Raw genomic sequence first — 16,961 nt, forward strand, 5'->3', positions numbered from 1 at the left:
TAATGTTTTTATTCTATGCAGGATCATAGATGATCATCATGAAAACATGAATCACATTTGAATTTATTTCCAAAACCAATAGTGCAGTGTACACACACACACACACACACGGTTTTATTAAGGCAAGAGATAAGAATACACATTTGCACTTGGAACAAAGATGGCGCCTGTCTTTGGACCAATCTCATGGTTGCATACCTTTAATATCTCATTTGCCGCATCTGCGTGACGAGTTGTCTTTTCATTGGGAAAAACCAACCTTGACGATCAGCCACACCTCCATAACTAGTGGGACATCAAGCTCTTTCTTCTGCCAGACCACGTCCGTGGATAGTGCTACTGTTTCCTTGCCCCAGTTTCCCCACTTGTCCTTAGTTTTTTGCTTTTGTTTTATTTTGCTCTGCAGACCCATCCCCACCTGGGTCTCTGTAATGCCTCTGAACTAAACATCTGTACATTTGTGACTGCAGTGCCCAGCAGTCAACACAGGAGGTTGGAAGAGCACTGATCTCAGGCTTAACACCTGGTGTAGGGGACCAGGGCTCCTCATTATCTCTGCTCTGCGTACTCAATGCGAAATAAAGACAAGCTTTGCTCTGGGGAAAATGACATCATTTTTGCATTCCTTCTCCTCCAGCACTGACTTCATGGCCCTGATTTTACATGGAAAATGCAGTGGGATAACGTGTCCTACATATGGGAGGATGCTAAAATGCTTGAACCTATACAATAATACGCTGGTGGTTAAAACTTGGTACCTTTGGAAGTCAGTCTCTGGATAAAAGAGAGCTAAAAAGAGCTAGCGTTCACTCGACTTGGTAATTTCCTGGCAGTACTAAATAATCTGAATGCCATAGCCCTGTTGGACAATGCGTACGAAACAAACGGTTCACTTAGAGATGATATGCTTCTGCTTGGACAGGTTCTGTGTAGCTCTTCATCCTGAAAATAACAGCTTTTAAAGAAGATTTCATCTTGCACCTGGGTTAAAAAAACAAAGGTGACTAGGCAAAAGGCAAGTGGTTTTAAGGTGCTATAAAATCTGTCCATGGCAACTTCTCTCGGCAACCTGTCTACTCCTGCCCACGGGCCAAGCCTATTGTTCCCTTTGGAGGTGCAATTTGTCAAACAGCCGCCATCAATTGTTCCATTGATGTCGAGAGCATAGTTGATTCTGGGCAAAGGCATTATGACTTTTTTGGAGCACCTAGTCTGGGCATTGTGCTCCCAAGTTCCTGCACAATGGAGTCCCTTCCAAAGAAATGCCTTTTTGTGCAAATCCCAATTCACTGAGCTTTGGAATGCATTCCAAGTGTGGGCAGAAAGAGGGAAGAGAACATAGGTTAGCGAGGACCTAGATAAAGAGTTTCTCTCATTGCTCATAACCCCGGAAACCTTTGGCTCACCCAGCGCGATTTTTATAACCCATCATTCCTAAAAACTCCATCATTATTCTTCATTAATAGCCATCTAACATCATGACCCTGTTTTCAGGTACAATCCCTCCACTCATTAAGTCAGTTGTCCAAAATGAAGAAGGGCTGACCACCAACGAAGGGCTCAAGATGCTGGTGACCATTTCGTGCATCTTGGTCGGGGTCTTGCTGCTCTTTGTGCTGTTGCTGGTTGTGCGGAGGCGGCGAAGGGAACAGAGGCTGAAGAGGCTCAGAGGTAAGTGAGGACTCGCCCACTCCTGCAAACTGCCACTCGCATTCAATGGGGACGTCTCTCAGGAGGCTGAACCCAGCAAGGATTATTTTAACCTCTTCAAGCCAGATCCCTCAAAGTACCTAATTTATTTTTAATTATTCTATTGGGGGCTCATACAGCTGTTCTCACAATCCATACATATAGCCATTGTGTCGAGCACATTTGTACATTTGTTGCCATCATCATTCTCAAAACATTTTCTTTCTACTTGACCCCTTGCTATCAGCTCCTCATGTTTTCTCCTCCCTCCCCACCACCCTTCTCTCATGAACCCTTGATAATTTATAAATTATTATTTTGTCGTGTTTTACACTGTCCGACGTCTCCCTTCACCCACTTTTCTGTTTTCCATCCCCCAGGGAGGGGGTTATATGTAGATCATTGTGATCAGTTCCCCTTTTCTCCCCTACCTTCCCCTTACCCTCCTGGTATCGCTACTCTCATTATTGGTCCTGAGGCAGTTATCTGTCCTGGATTCCCTGTGTTTCCAGCTCTGATGTGTATCAGTGTACATCCTCTGGTCTAGTCAGATTTTTAAGGTAGAATTGGAATCAAGATAGTGGGGGGAAGGAAACATTAAAGAACTAGAGGAAAGTTGTATGTTTCATTGGTGCTATACTGCACCCTGACTGGCTCTTCTCCTCCCCGTGACCCTACCATAAGGGGATGTCCAGTTGCCTACAGATGGGCTTTGGGTCTCCACTCAGCACTCTCCCTCATTCACAATTATATGATTTTTTGTTCTTTGATGCCTGATACCTGATCCTATCGACACCTCATGGTCACACAGGCTAGTGTGCTTTTACCATGTGGTCTTTGTTGCTTCTCAGCTAGATGGCTGCTTGTTTATCTTCAAGCCTTTAAGACCCCAGATGATATATCTTTTGATAGCCGGGCACCATCAGCTTTCTTCACCACATTTGCTGATACACCCAATTTGTCTTCCATGAAAATGTCGGAAAGATGAGCATCATGGAATGCCAGTTTAATAGAACAAAGTGTTCTTGCATTAGGGAGTATGTGAGTCGAGGCCCAATGTCCATCTGCTACCTTGGTACTAAACCTATAAATGTATGCACATAGATATATTTCTCCCTTGTCATAAATAAATAAATTTACATGTGTATATGCCTGTATTTAGACCTCTATAAATGCCCTTTGCTTCCTAGTTCCTTCCTCTACTTCCTTTTACTTTCCTCTTGTCCCACTATGATGTTCAGCCTTCATTTGGGTTTCCGTGATGCCTCTTGGTTACATTGCCCTTGATTAAGCCCTACCAGACCTCCTGCACCCTCCTCACCACCAATTTTAGATCACTTGTTATTCCCTTGTCCCTGTGTTTTCTCCAGAACTTCCATAGAGCCTTAGGCACAAGTCATAGGAATTTTACCATTTCAGTGAAGCAGATGTGGAATGAAACAGTACCTTTTACTTGTTTCCTAAATCCCACCTATTGGTAGGCTGAGAAAGTTGTTTTTGCCGTGGGGTTTTCAATCCCATTCCCTTTGATTTTTTTCAGCTGTTCCAGCAAGATCATCAATTAGAATTTCCTTTGCAAGGAAAGGCCTAGCTGATTCTCTCTGGAAATGAGAATTATTTCATTGCCTGGAATCAGAAATTGAAGGTTTATGGTACTGGGAAAGCATTGTGCAGCAGAAAATACACCGCTTCCTAAATTAGAAATTTGAGCTGCAGCGAGGTGTATGAATTTCCCTCACCATAAGTGGAGCCAGGGCGCCGGGGTGGGGGGATTAATGGAAGATGGAGAACATAAGCCAGATGAGACCCATTGTTAACAGACACCATTATTAAAATGTACAGCTCTATCTAGTTCTGCATGATGAGGCTATTTCCAGCTTCTGGCCACCTGCGCTTACTTTCCTTGCTTTGCTGATTTGAGGACGGAGCGAGGACACCTGAGGCAGAAGTGTTCTGTGGACTTTCACTCCTTACCTATGAGGATGCTTAACCAAGCCTTTTTCTTTTCTTTTCTTTTTTGTAAAATGTAATAGTTTACTCTCAACTAACTATTCTAAAGGTTGGTGATTCAAACCCTTCCAGGAGCAATCGCTTCCATAAAGATCACAGCCCAGACAGCCCCATGCAGCCATTCTTTGCCAGAATATGAGCCAGTATGGCTCCACAGCAGTGGGCTGGGTTTTCGGCTTTTGCATTGGAGCATGTGTGTGTGTGTGTGTGTGTGTGTGTGTGTGTGTGTGTGTGTGTGTGTGTGGTTTGCAGTGTCCTAGATATTCTCCCAAATCCCATTGGAGGAGCAAGTCGGGGAGCAAGTTCTTTAAAGCAAGCCTGTGCTGGCACCCAAGCTCACTGATGCGAAAGATGGACAGATATTGAGACCTTCTATAAAAAAACTTCATTTGGCATAGTCCAATTGGAGCAGGAAAACATGGGATTATTGTCATCTGGTTTCATCTGTGTAACTCAGCGTAGCACATTCCGTGTGTGTGTGTGTGTGTAAATCTAACACAGTCTACTCTCAATTTTCTTTCCCTTTGCCCTCAAATGAAAAGTCGAAGAACTTTGCACTCTATCTGTATACGAGAATAGCCCTTCCATTTGTACTGTCTACAACCCAGGAATGTAGATGGCTCATCTATCTCATTAAAATATAGTCTTTTTTTAAATCAGCTTAATCATTTCTCCTTAAATTTGGCAGTAATTGAGTGGTGACTTTATCCAAATCATAGCGCTAGGTGCCGGGTATACAAAGAAGCAAAGAAAGGATCTTGTGACCGCTAGGTTTGTTGTAGAAGGTAGACCTGAATGTGTAGCAGTGAACGCAAGAATGCTAGAACAAAGATCCTTACCAATCCCATGTAAATGCCAAGTGAATAGCAAAAAGGAGACTACCTAAGAGTGAAACAAAACAGTAATCGAAAATATAATACTGCTTGCCAGAAGAGCTAGATGGCGTCTGCTTACCACTCCCAATTGCTCTGCTAAGAACCACATTAGAAGGTCCTGAAGAGAATGGGGGTAAAACGTGGAACAAATCTCAACCACGGAAAAGAGACTAGTAGGAAGGAGGCTGGCGGGACTCCATAGACGAGAGCCATTGGTCACCCCTCACGCCTGGAACAGAACCCAGCCTTGGGGTAGAAGAATCGGGCATTTAAGATCAAATGGGTAGGCAGTCTTTCCCCCATGACAGAGCTCAGATAGCTAACAAAGAGAGCAGACTAGAGACGGAAAGTACTGGAGGAAGTGGGATAAGTCACAGTATATTGAGGAGGTGGCAGTGGATGAGTTGAAATAAAATGTCAAGTTCAGGATACTGAGGAATTCAATGTGGGCAGACTGGGTCAGAGCCCCTGCGGGAATGACCATCACAAAAAAGACCAACTGGACGTTTACATGGCCCCTGCTTCCCAGGTAGCATGATGTCATGAGCTGAACTGTAGGGACATTGTGGTCATGATATTAATGCACTTATGTCGAACTGCTTGTAATTAGGAACTTGTCAATTGTCAATCTGGCATATTAAAAAGTAAAAAAAAACTTAAGCCTCTATCACAAAATTTGACTGAATATGGGTTAAACAAGTCGTGTATTTTCAGAACATTACCACCTTCCGCCTATTCTATCTAGTTTCGTTTGTTTGTTTCCTAGCTGCCATTTCTTTTGCTCTTTCCTGCCAAGGCAAATCCTTTAATTTTCTTACTCTCCTTAAGCCTTAGACACCACTCACCTTGCTTTTCTTTGCCCAGCACACTTCCAGTTAAAAGATATTGCTGAGTCTTACCATTACGTTTGGGTTGGACTGCCAGAAGACCTGTGCAGGCTGTAGTTCCATTCTGAAAAGTCCCTTGTAATTTAGTTATTGCTTTGCTCGGGTTCCATCGAGAAAATACCCTGGGGCAGGCATTTTTATTATTTGCATCCTTGCTTCTGGTCTTATAGTGAGTCTCAGTTTAAAGAAAATGTTTTTAAAGCAATGCATCACATCAGCAAGCACGATCTCTCATTCCCTGGACACGGCTTTCTCTTCTTCGTGTCAGAGAAAAGATAGCGCCAACATGCAGCTGTCATCAGGAAGTGGATCCATGCTGGGGCAGAGAGGATGTATTCAGGGGAGCTGCTGGAGAGCTGTGGATTCCAGAGAAGTCGCAGGCCTTGGTTCACAGGAAGCAGAAGCCTGGCATTGTGTGGATGCTTACTAAGGCCGTTTCAAGGCAGGAGTCTGACGGGAGGGCAGCAAGCTTGCAAAGGCTTTGGGACCTAATTGTCAACTGCTTAACAGCAAGTTTAGAGGGACATATTAAGGTAAACTCAATTTCCCCAAACACCACCTATTATCTGCCAAGTGCCATGTGTCGGGCTAGACAGAAAAAGATATGTAAAACTCCACCCCATAGAAGCTGGCTCGCTGGTGGTGGCGAGGCGAAGCAGAGGAGGTACAGACTCGTCTTCTCTATAGCAGTGAGGGATGCTGCCTTAAAAAGACAAAGCAGGCAAGCTGGTTGTAAGGGGAGAGTCCTCCCAGGGCCCGACCTTGCTGCAGGAAGACCTGCCTTTTAACCCTGCGGGGCCACTGAGATCTTACTTAATCTACAGTAGTTCCACCTCACTCGGCCAGAAGCTACAGTTATAGTGTTTAATGCAATGGGTGACTTCGTTATTACAAATCCAGAGTTCATTAGGAGAATTACCCAATTACAACCTGACCCACATAAGATGCAGATTCGGTGCCTGCGCTGGAATGAGTTCAAACATATTTGCAGGTTGTACACAGAAAATTGCTTCACACAATAGTTTGGTTGTCCAAATTAAAGGACATTTCTAGTAACATGTCAATGTGGCCTAAGTAACCCCTCTTCAGAATAACAAATGGGAATAAGATGGTTTGAGTTATTGGAAAATATTGTATACGAGATTTTTAGCATGTCTATTAAAGGTCAATTTGAGGGCATTGTTGGGTTACTGGAAACCACTAACATGTTTATTAGCTATAAGGTGTGTTTTACCATATTGACAAGAACTAGCTAGGCAAATTCTATAAAATGTGTGTGTTTTAGATAAAAAATTTTTTAAAAAAAGAGAAGAAAGAAAGAAAATAGGACTCAAACACTTTAGCCAACCTATATTCTCCTTTCCTGAGCACTTTACTAATTTTAGAGCACAGCGACCTCTTAAAAGCTAAATTGTCTGAAAATGGTGCATTGAAAAAATATCCATAACCTCATGCAAAGAGCTCAGAAGGCACAGTGGTTATCTGCTCAGCAGTTCACACCACCAGACCCTCTGTGGGAGGAAGAGGGAGCAGTCTGCTTCAGTGAAGATGAACACAATTCTATTCTGTCCTATTCAGTGGAAATGGTCAGAATTGACTTCATGGCAGTGGGTTTGGGTTGGTTTTATAACTTGGCCCAGGACTGCAGAAGCCATATTTAGTTTGCAGTAATTCTTTGGTTTGCAGTAATTCATAGACTAAGTGAGTAGCAGGGCCCAGAGTCCCCGCAGGCCCAATCTTAGAAAATCTGGTTTCTTGTGTCAAGAAATCGACCTCAGTATTTCTAAAAGCTTCCTCCTTTAGCGTGAGTTTACCCAAGAGGGTATAAGGTCATGTTGGCAACAGCCAGTGTGAGTCACCTGGTAGTGCCAAGTCAAACAGCTACCTCCAATGATTTCAGCTAAACAAATGACAAAAACCAGCTGTTAAAGACAATCTGGCCAAGCTCCTGTTATAAAATGTCCCTTTTCCCTTGAACAGAAATCCATTTATTACTTTAAACATGCTTTTAAATGGATGAATGTATAAAAGTCAGTCAGATTCAGGAGACCATTTCCAGAGAGAAACCTGGGCTCCTGGTGCTGCCTGAGTTTAAAAAGTGGATCACGAGGAAAGCACTTTCATTTCTTCTGCTGTAATGTTCCAGCTAGGCTGAACACATCAGACATCGAAGAGATGCAACCAGCATGTTCCTTAGAAGCGAGGCTCACGAGTGAGACTTGTACTCACTCACTTTAGATTAGCAAAGAAGGAAAGGCCAATTGCTAGACAAGGACTCGATGCTGGTAAAATAGAGGATCAGGGAAACCAAGAGAAGCCTTCATGAGATGGTTTGACACCGAGGTCACCAGAATACACTCAAAGATGACCATGACCTTGCAGATGGCACAGAACTGGTCAGCTGGGGAACACGTCGTTCGAGTATACATAGGCCACCAGGTGCCAGAGTCAACTTGGTATCAGCTAACAGTGCTGCACTGCTTCTCTGAAAATGAGCGCAAGCTTCCCCTCCCTCGGAAGACCAAGTGATCAAGTGAAATTTAAGGATCCACAGGGGCAGGACTGTTTGTATAGGATCTCAGTGACACTTAACAACAGAGAGAAGACTTACAGTAAATCAAGACGGTGTGGGCACCCCACAAGTTGCATAGCCAAGAGGAAAAAATAACCAAACGGTAGTTAAACTGGGGGCACATGGCTGTCCTTTGAGGCATTTAAGACATTGGTATTTCTTTTGCCTTCATTTCTTAATAGAATTATCCTTTCAAAATCTTCAAACTTTCTGTGGCAGAAATAACTAGAAAAAGGCTTTCTGCATGGAAGAATGGGGAGCAAGGAACCGTGGGATATTGATAGAGCAGGCCCAAGGACATCCAGTGGAGCTGGAGACCGAGAGTGGGCAGTCAGGAGGGAGAGAGTTCGTGTTAGCCCCGGATCTGCAGTTCTTCCCTGCCTGGGGCTCTGTTTCGCCCGTGTTGGCACTGGCAGTTCTCTCAGAGCGCAAGAAGGAAAGGCTTTCTTCAGTGGATGGATTGCCTCTCATGGCTTTGGAGTCTACTATTCACTTGAGCATTCTGATAACTAAAGTCCTCTTCGTGATCTTGTAAAAGCCTAACTAAAGGTTTGTAGCCCTTACAAAAATAGCTTCTTTATGAGAACAGCTTCAATGGCAGAGACAAATAGAGATTGTTGGAGGGAGATTTCAAACGCTCGTCTTTGATGAGAAGAAGGGCCACGAGGCAAGATCTGCTATCCCAAATAGATACTGAGTGTAGGTTTGTGCCAGGGACCCCCGATATTTCATCTCACCAAACTAGAACTCCAGAAATCAAAATGATTGTCCTTACTGACATCCTAGTCTGCAGAGTAAAAGTCCAAAAATCAAGGCATTGGCAGGTTGTGCCCCCTCCAAAGGTTCTGAGGAAGACATTTTCTTGTCTCTTCCATTTTCTGGTGGTTCTGGGAATTTCTTAGCTTGTGAATGCATCATTCCAACCCAGTGGTTCTCAATCTTTCTACTGCTGTGACCCTTTCACACAGTTCCTCATGTTGTGGTGAGCCCCCAACCATAACATTATTTTTGTTGCGACTTCATTACTGACATTTTACTACTATTATGAATTGGGTGACCCCTATGAAAGGGTCGTTTGACCCCAAAAGGGGTTGCAACCCACAGGTTGAGAACTGCTGCTTGAATCTCTATCTTCACACAGTCTTCTCCTCTGGGTCTCTATGTCTGTGTTTTTGTTTTCCATTCTGATAATGATATAAGTCAATAGATTTCAAACACATCTTACTTTGTATTTCCTCATTTTAACCTTATTACCTTGGCAAAGACCCTGTTTCCAAATAAAGTGACATTGGCAGATACAGGATCCATGACTTCGATATATTTTGAGGGGCAGAGTGGGAATTGTTTTGTAAATAAACACGAGGAAGCTTAAGCCTCCCGATTTGCAGAGCAGCACCATATGAGGTCTAGCACTCTGCCTCCCGCACATCATCGACATGCTCCTTCATGACCTAAGCAAGGCCCACAACAGAAAGCTCAGAGCCTGGGCAAGGCCACGCTGGAATACCCAGAAGCCAACTTGGGTGCTTTCCTTAGGACTGAGCAATTGAAACATGCACTAACAAAAAAGTACTAAAAAGTGCCTTTGTGGTGCTTTTGTTTTGCTTTGTTCTAACCTTTCTGTAACATTTTCATATGCCTCAGGCTGTGTCTGAGTCACTGAGCAGGTCAATAGAAATGTGGTTTAACACTGGTGGCATGGGGGCGACACACTGGCCTATACTGTGGTGTGTGTGTGTGTGTGTGTGTGTGTGTGTCGCTGTGATGCTGGAAGCCATGTCAGTGGTATTTCAAATACCGACAGGGTCACCAAGGTGAACAGGTTTAGCAGAGCATCCAGACTATGAAGAACCGGCAGTCCACTTTGCAGGAATTAGCCACTGCAAGCCAGATGGCTAGCATGGAGTGGTTGTCAGATAGTGAAGGCTTAATGGGTTGAAGTAGGACATGGCAGAGAAGTGCCTGATTATGAGCCCTGCAGGTACCAATGCACCCAAAGTACCAAGGCACCCAAAGTATCAAGGCACCCAAAGTACCAAGGCACCCAAAGTACCAATGTACACAAAGTACCAAGGCACACAAAGTACCAATGCACCCAAAGTACCAATGCACCCAAAGTACCAAGGCACCCAAAGTACCAATGCACACAAAGTACCAAGGCACACAAAGTACCAATGCACACAAAGTACCAAGGCACCCAAAGTACCAAGGCACCCAAAGTACCAATGCACACAAAGTACCAAGGTACCCAAAGTACCAAGGTACCCAAAGTACCAAGGCACCCAAAGTACCAAGGCACACAAAGTATGGCTGAGGAAGTTGAGTCCACCCTAATGACACGAATCAAGCCAAGCAGTGTGGACCTTCATTTTCTGCTGGGACATGACTCAATATGAGAAGAAACAGCTGCAAAGTTCTATTAATTGAAACCTGGAATGTATGAAGTATGAATCTAGGAAAACAGACAGTGGTCAGAAATGAAAGGGAACTTATAAAGATTGATATCCAGGCATCTGTGAGCTGAAATGGACTGGCATTGGCCATTCTGAGACAGAAAACTATAGCATTCACTATGCAGGGAAGGAAACAATCCAAGAGCAATGGCTTGACATTCCTTGTCAAAAGGACAGTTGAAAATCTATCTTGAAGTACACTACTGTCTGTGACAGGATTCTATCTACCTGCCTATGAGGAAAGCTAATCAATACACTATTGTTCAAATTTATGCTCTAATCACTAATATGAGTAATGAATAAATTGAAGAATTTTACCAATGTCTTCAGTCAGAAATGTATCAAAAAGCTATCAAGATGCATCAATAATTATTGGCATTTGCAAGGCAAACGTTGGAAACAAAGAGGAACAAAAAATGGAATTTTTTTTTCAAAGCTATGTATTCAAATTTTTTTACAAGACAAGCTATCACCTTCAAAGTACTCTTCATGACACTATATTTGTCAAATCTGAGATTCCATTCTTGGAAACATTTTTCAAACTCTGGATGGTTAATAGCAACTCCCTCATTTTTTTTCTTCACCTCTTCTACGTCATCAAATCACTGTTCTTTCACGCCCCTCCTCATTTGTGGAAACAAAAAGAAGTCACACCAAGCAAGGCCAGAGGTTCGTGGGACAAAAGAGGCGTGCTGTTTTCTGCCCCAAAACTGGCACACTGAGATGACTGCGTAAGCAGGTGCATTGCCGTGATAACAAAGCCAGTCCCCCGTCTGCCACAAATCAGGATTTTTGTTACACACTGTTACACAATCTTTTCAGAACCTCCAAATAGAAAGAAAGTTGATTAACAGTCTGACCTGGTGGAACAGACTCCAAATACATTTTCATCCATTAGAGAAGTTGATGGACATCCAGAATGAGGTTTGTCATCCATCGGTATTTCACCTTTCTTGAAATGAGGAAACTACTCATACACGAGTTTTGTAAGTTGTCCTTGTAAGCTGTTTACAACATCACCGATAGTTTCTGCAGCATTTTTCCAAAGCAGGAAACAAAATTTTACAGCCACATGCTGTTCTCTTAAATTGGCCATCACAAAAAAATGAATTTTGAGCAAAACTGCTTTTACAAAAAAATTCACTGTGACCAGAGAGAACCTTCCCAGGCAATGCCACTGGGTGCACTAACTCAGACCAAGTTGCTTGATGCTCACCTAGCAGGAAAATTGCAAACTATGAAAGCTCTGCCCAGCGGAGCTTTCTTCTGTCTTTTTTTGGGGGGGCAGGGTGCCCCCTCCTGTAGTCTTGGTGATAGAAACGAAGCTGGAAAATCACATGATAGAATTTTGCAAGACAAACTACTCATGTGTCTCTAACATTGTGCAACAACACACAGGTAACTTTACACTTGGACTCTTCCACATGGAACAAATGGAATTCAAATCGATGATATCTGTGGGAAGAGACAATGGAAAGATAATTATGAGCAGGTTAAATTAGGCCAGAAGCCAACTGTGTAACAGATTATTGATTGCTCATATGTAAGTTCAGGTTGTAACTGAAAAATAAATTAAAACAAGTCCAGGAAAGCCCAAATAAGACCTTTAGTCTATCCCACCTGAATTTGGAGAACATGTCAAGAACAGATTTTTACATTGAACACGAATGACAGAAGGCCTGATGATCTGTGGGAGGACATCAAGAACATTATTCATGAAGAAAGCAAAAGTTCATTTAAAAGACAGAAGAGAAAAAGATCGAAATAGATGTTAGAAGAGGCTCTGCAACTTGCCCTTAATTATGGAGTAGCTTAGGCAAATTGAAGAAATGATGAAGTAAAAGTGCTGAACAGAAAATTTCGAAAGGCAGCTAGAAAAGACAAAGTATTATCATGAAATATGCACAAATATAGAGTTAGAAAACCAAAAAGGAAGAACACATTCAGTATATCTTAAACTGCAAGAACTCAAGGGAAAAAAATCCAAGCCTCGTGTTGCAATCTTGAAAGATTCTATGGGTAAAAAACATGAATGATGAAGGAAGCATCGAGAGAAAATAAAAATACATTGAGTCACTGTGCTAACATTCCGCCTTTTCAGGAGGAAGCATATGACCAAGAACCAGTGGTACTGAAAGAAGTGGTTCAAGGTGCATTGAAAGCATTAGCCAAAAAACGAGACTCCAGAAATTGATGGAATGCCAAATGAAATGTTTCAACAAGTTTATGAAGCACTGGAAGCACATACTCGTCTATGTCTGGAAATTTGGAAGACAGGTACTTGACCAGTTGATCATAAGAGATCCTTATTTGTACCTATTCCAAAGAAAGAAGATACATCAGAATGCTCATATTATAGAACATTGTCATTGATATCACATGCAAGTAAAATGTTGCTACCATCCAATAGCTGTTGCAGCAGTACCTTGACTAGGAACTGCCAGAAATGAAGGCCAGACTCAGAAGAGAATGTGGAACAAGGAATGTCATTGCTGATGTCAGGTGGATCTTGGCTCAAAGTAGAGAATATTGGAGAGTGTTTTATTGTCTATGCCAAGGCATACAAATGTACAGATCATAACAAACTATGTACTTCTTACCATATATTAAAGTTTAGTCATAGGTCTGGAAATCTAGGTATAGGTCTGAGATTAAAAACTGGTTAATGGGGTGAGTCATGAGATCACCCAGCAATGACTTGTAAAGCAGCTGCCCCAGGCAATGCCCAGCTGCTTCCACAGTCAATATCTCAGACAAAGGATCTTCCGTTCAGCTGGGTTAATCTCTTCAGGTGTGATGGGAAGAGATAATGGTTTTATCTGAGAGAGTGATTTAGCCTTTTAGCCGACAAAAATGGAGCAAATGGGTTTAAAAGACTGGTTCTAATGGCAGGAGTGATTCAAAAGAATGTAGAAGTTCAATATATATTCCTTCCAGCTTGTCTGTCTTCAAGCCACTGAACTCCTCTCACCTTCTTTTGATCACTGAGTTCCTGAAAGAATATGATGTCCTGCGCTTTATACCCTTTTATCCCCACTCCACATCTGTCCCATCCTGCTTAACTACCACCGCATTGAAACTGCTCTCTGATGGCCCGTTATCTTCCAGGCATCAAATGCATCTCCCCAGTTGTAATTTTCTAACCCTCTTGACAGTTTCAGTGGTGCGAGAGCATTTTGTCCTTTTAAAACTCTCTCCTTCCAAAATTCCAGTATCACTATTTGATACTGAATATTCGATTATTTGAATCGATATTGACTGTTTGAATGCTCCTTCTTAATTATTTGCCACCTCAAAATATGATAGAAAGAGCCCAGAACAAAGAATGAATGGGCAGGAAGCGTACATTAGGGAAGGTGTCATGGGGTTGAGTCCTCACATTAGGGGACAATTGTGGCTGCTATTAGCTGTATTAGATGCAGAAGAAGAACAAAGCTTGGGAAGATGTTTCGAAAATAAGAGATCCCAAATAAAAGAGACACTTCACATCCGCTTTTCTTTGACAGTGCTATTTGAACTGGGAAAAAAGTGGGACAAGAATTATTAAAAAGAAAGAGAGGGAGAGAGGGAGGCAGGGAGCAAGGATGGGGGAAAGGGTTAAAGGAGGAGGTACCTAGATGAAGGGAAGAAAAGAAGGGAGAGGGAGAACGAAATATGGGAATGAAAGAGGAGACAAGGGAGGGAGGAAAGGTTGGAAGGAAAAAGGACAAAAGAAAGATGGGCTCAATATGCTTGAAAAGGTCATCAGAAAGCCCCTAATTAATTATAATTAATTCCTTAATTTTAATAGGAGGAGCCCATGTGGCATTTATTGTATGTAAGTACTGGGCTGCTAATTTCAAGGTCAGTGGTTCAAACACACCAGCTACTTGTCAGGAGAAAGAGGAGGCCATCTGTTCCTGTAAACAATTGTAGCCTTGGAAACATGATGTAGGGTCATGGTGAGTCCAAATTAGCCGTTAGTGTGGTTGTTACGTGCCATCAAGCTGGCTCCGACCCACAGTGACCCACACAATGGAAGGCTACACTGCACGGTCCTGCACCAGCCTCACAACTGTTCCTGTGCCTGACTCCATAATGCAGCCACTGTGCCCGTCCATTTCATCCAGGGCTTTCCCCTTTGCACCACCCCTCCACTTTACCGGGCATGATGCCTTTCTCCATGGACTGGTCTCTCCTGACAGTAGGTCCAAGGTATGTAAGCCAAAGGCTTGCCATCCTAAGGAGCCTCTAGGGAGCACTCTGGCCTTCCTTCTTCCAATACACTATTTGTCTGTCATTTTGCCATACTGCGGTGGCTTCCGTGTTGCTGGGATCCTGGAAGCTGTGTCACCAGTATTTTAAATGCCAGCAGAGTCACCAGATAGAGCTTCCAGACTAAGAACAGACAACAAAGAAGACCTCGGCTCCCCACTTCAGAGGAAGAAACTCCTGGAAACCTTAAGCGTAACTTTGGAGCATCTTCAAATATGAAAAACCAAATTGCCTAGGTGGCCGCAGAAACCCAGACTCACTGTTTCAGAGTCCATCCTGACTCAGAGTGAGCCCACATTACAGGGTAGAGCTGCTCCATAGCACCTCAGACTTTCTGAGAGGTGCCCCCGAGTCTGCTGTGACCCATGGCGACCCGATCTGTGCACAAGAGAATGGACCACTTTAGGATCTTACACCATCCTCACAGCTGTTCCTATACCTGCGCCCATGCTTGCAGCCACGGTGTATCCTTATTGTTGAGAGATCTCCTCTTTTGGGTTGCCCCTCCACTAGGCTAAACAGGATATCCCTTTTCCAGGGACTTGTTTCCTGATAACATGTCTAGAATATGTAAGATGAAGTCTTGCCATCTTTACCTCCAAAGAGCACTCTGACCGTACTTCTTCCCAGGAGGATTTGTTTGCCCTTTGAGCAGACCCTGATACAGTCAACATTCTTCTCCAGCACCGCAATTCAAATGCATCCATTCTTCTTTGGTTTTCCAGACTCAATGTCCAACTTCCATATGCATATGAGGTCATGGAAAATATCATAGCCTAGGTCAAGGTCACCTTTGTCCTCAAAGTAACATCCTTGCTTTTCAAGACTCTAATGTGCAGCAGATTTACCTATTGGAAACCGTCCTTTGACTTCTTGAAAAATTATTTTATTGGGGACTCTTACATCTCTTATCACAATCCATCCATCCATCTTATGTGTCTAGCGCATTGGTACATAGTTGCCATCATCATTTTCAAAACATTTTCTTTCTGTTTGAGCCCTTGGTATTAGCTCATTCCCCCTTTTTCCACCCTCCCTCGCTCATGAACCCTTAATCACTTATAAAATTTTTTTGCATGTCTTACACTAACCGCTGTCTCTCTTCACCCACTTTTCTGTTGTCGATCCCTCTGGGAGGGGGTTATATATAAATAATTCTGATTAGTTCCTCCTTTCTTCCACCACTTTCCCCTTACCTTCTTGGTATCGCTACTCCCATTATTGGTCCTAAAGGGTTTATCTGCCCTGGATTTCCTGTGTTTACAGCTCTTATCTGGTACTACTGTACATGCTCTGGTCTAGCCAGATTTGTAAAGTGGAATTGGGGTCATGATAGTCAGAGGAGAACATTAAAGAACTAGAGGAAAAATGTATGTTTCCTCTATGTTTCAGGGCTACACTGCACCCCAACTGGCTCATTTCTTTCTTGTGACTCTTCTGTAAGGGGATGTCCATTTGTCTACAGATGGGCTTTGGGTCGTCGCTCCACCCTCCCCCTCATTCACATTCATATGATTTTTTTATTCTGAGTCTTTGATGCCTGATCCCCTGATCCCATCGACACCTCATGATCACACAGGCTGGTGTGCTTCTTTCATGTGGGCATTGTTGCTTCTCAGTTAGGTGGCCGCTTGTTTATCTTCAAGCCTTTAAGACCCCAGATGCTGTATCTTTTAGTATCCCAGCACCATAAACTTACTTCATCACATTTGCTTATGTATGTACCCATTTTGTCTTCAGTGATTATGTCAGGGAAGGTGAGCATCACAGAATGCTGGGTTATTAGAACACAGTGTCCTTGTGTTGAGGGGGTGCTTGAGTTGAGGCCCAATGTCCATTTGCTACCTTAATAGTTAACATATAAATATATGTACATAGATATATGTCTCTATTATATATAAGTATATTTACATATGTACCTGCCTGTGTTTAGACCTCTATAAATGTCCTGTGTCTCCTAGTTCTTTTCTCTATTTCCTTTTACTTCCCTCTTGTCCCACTATCATCTTCAGCCCTCATTCTGGTTTCAGTAATTCCTCTAGGTTACATTGCCCTGATCAAGCCCCACCGGGCATCCTATGTCCTCCTTGTCATCAATTTTAGGTTACTTGTTGTTTCCTTGATCCTGGGTTTGTTGACATCCCCTTCATCTTTCCATGATCATTGATTGTGTATCCAAGAAAGGCAAAATTCTTCCACTTTTGAGCATTTTGGTCTACTT

General features: G+C 43.0%; 1 protein-coding gene across 1 annotated transcript in view; it reads left to right on the top strand.

Moving 5' to 3' along the window:
- DSCAM (DS cell adhesion molecule) overlaps positions 1–16,961 on the top strand; it is a 646,922-nt gene that overhangs the window by 579,155 nt on the left and 50,806 nt on the right. The window contains exon 27 of the mRNA XM_075542914.1: positions 1,495–1,671. Coding sequence (XP_075399029.1) covers positions 1,495–1,671 — 177 coding nt within the window. The remainder of the gene's footprint in view (positions 1–1,494; positions 1,672–16,961) is intronic.

Source organism: Tenrec ecaudatus, chromosome 2 (genome assembly GCF_050624435.1).
Source record: "Tenrec ecaudatus isolate mTenEca1 chromosome 2, mTenEca1.hap1, whole genome shotgun sequence".
NCBI classification, from domain to species: domain Eukaryota; kingdom Metazoa; phylum Chordata; class Mammalia; order Afrosoricida; family Tenrecidae; genus Tenrec; species Tenrec ecaudatus.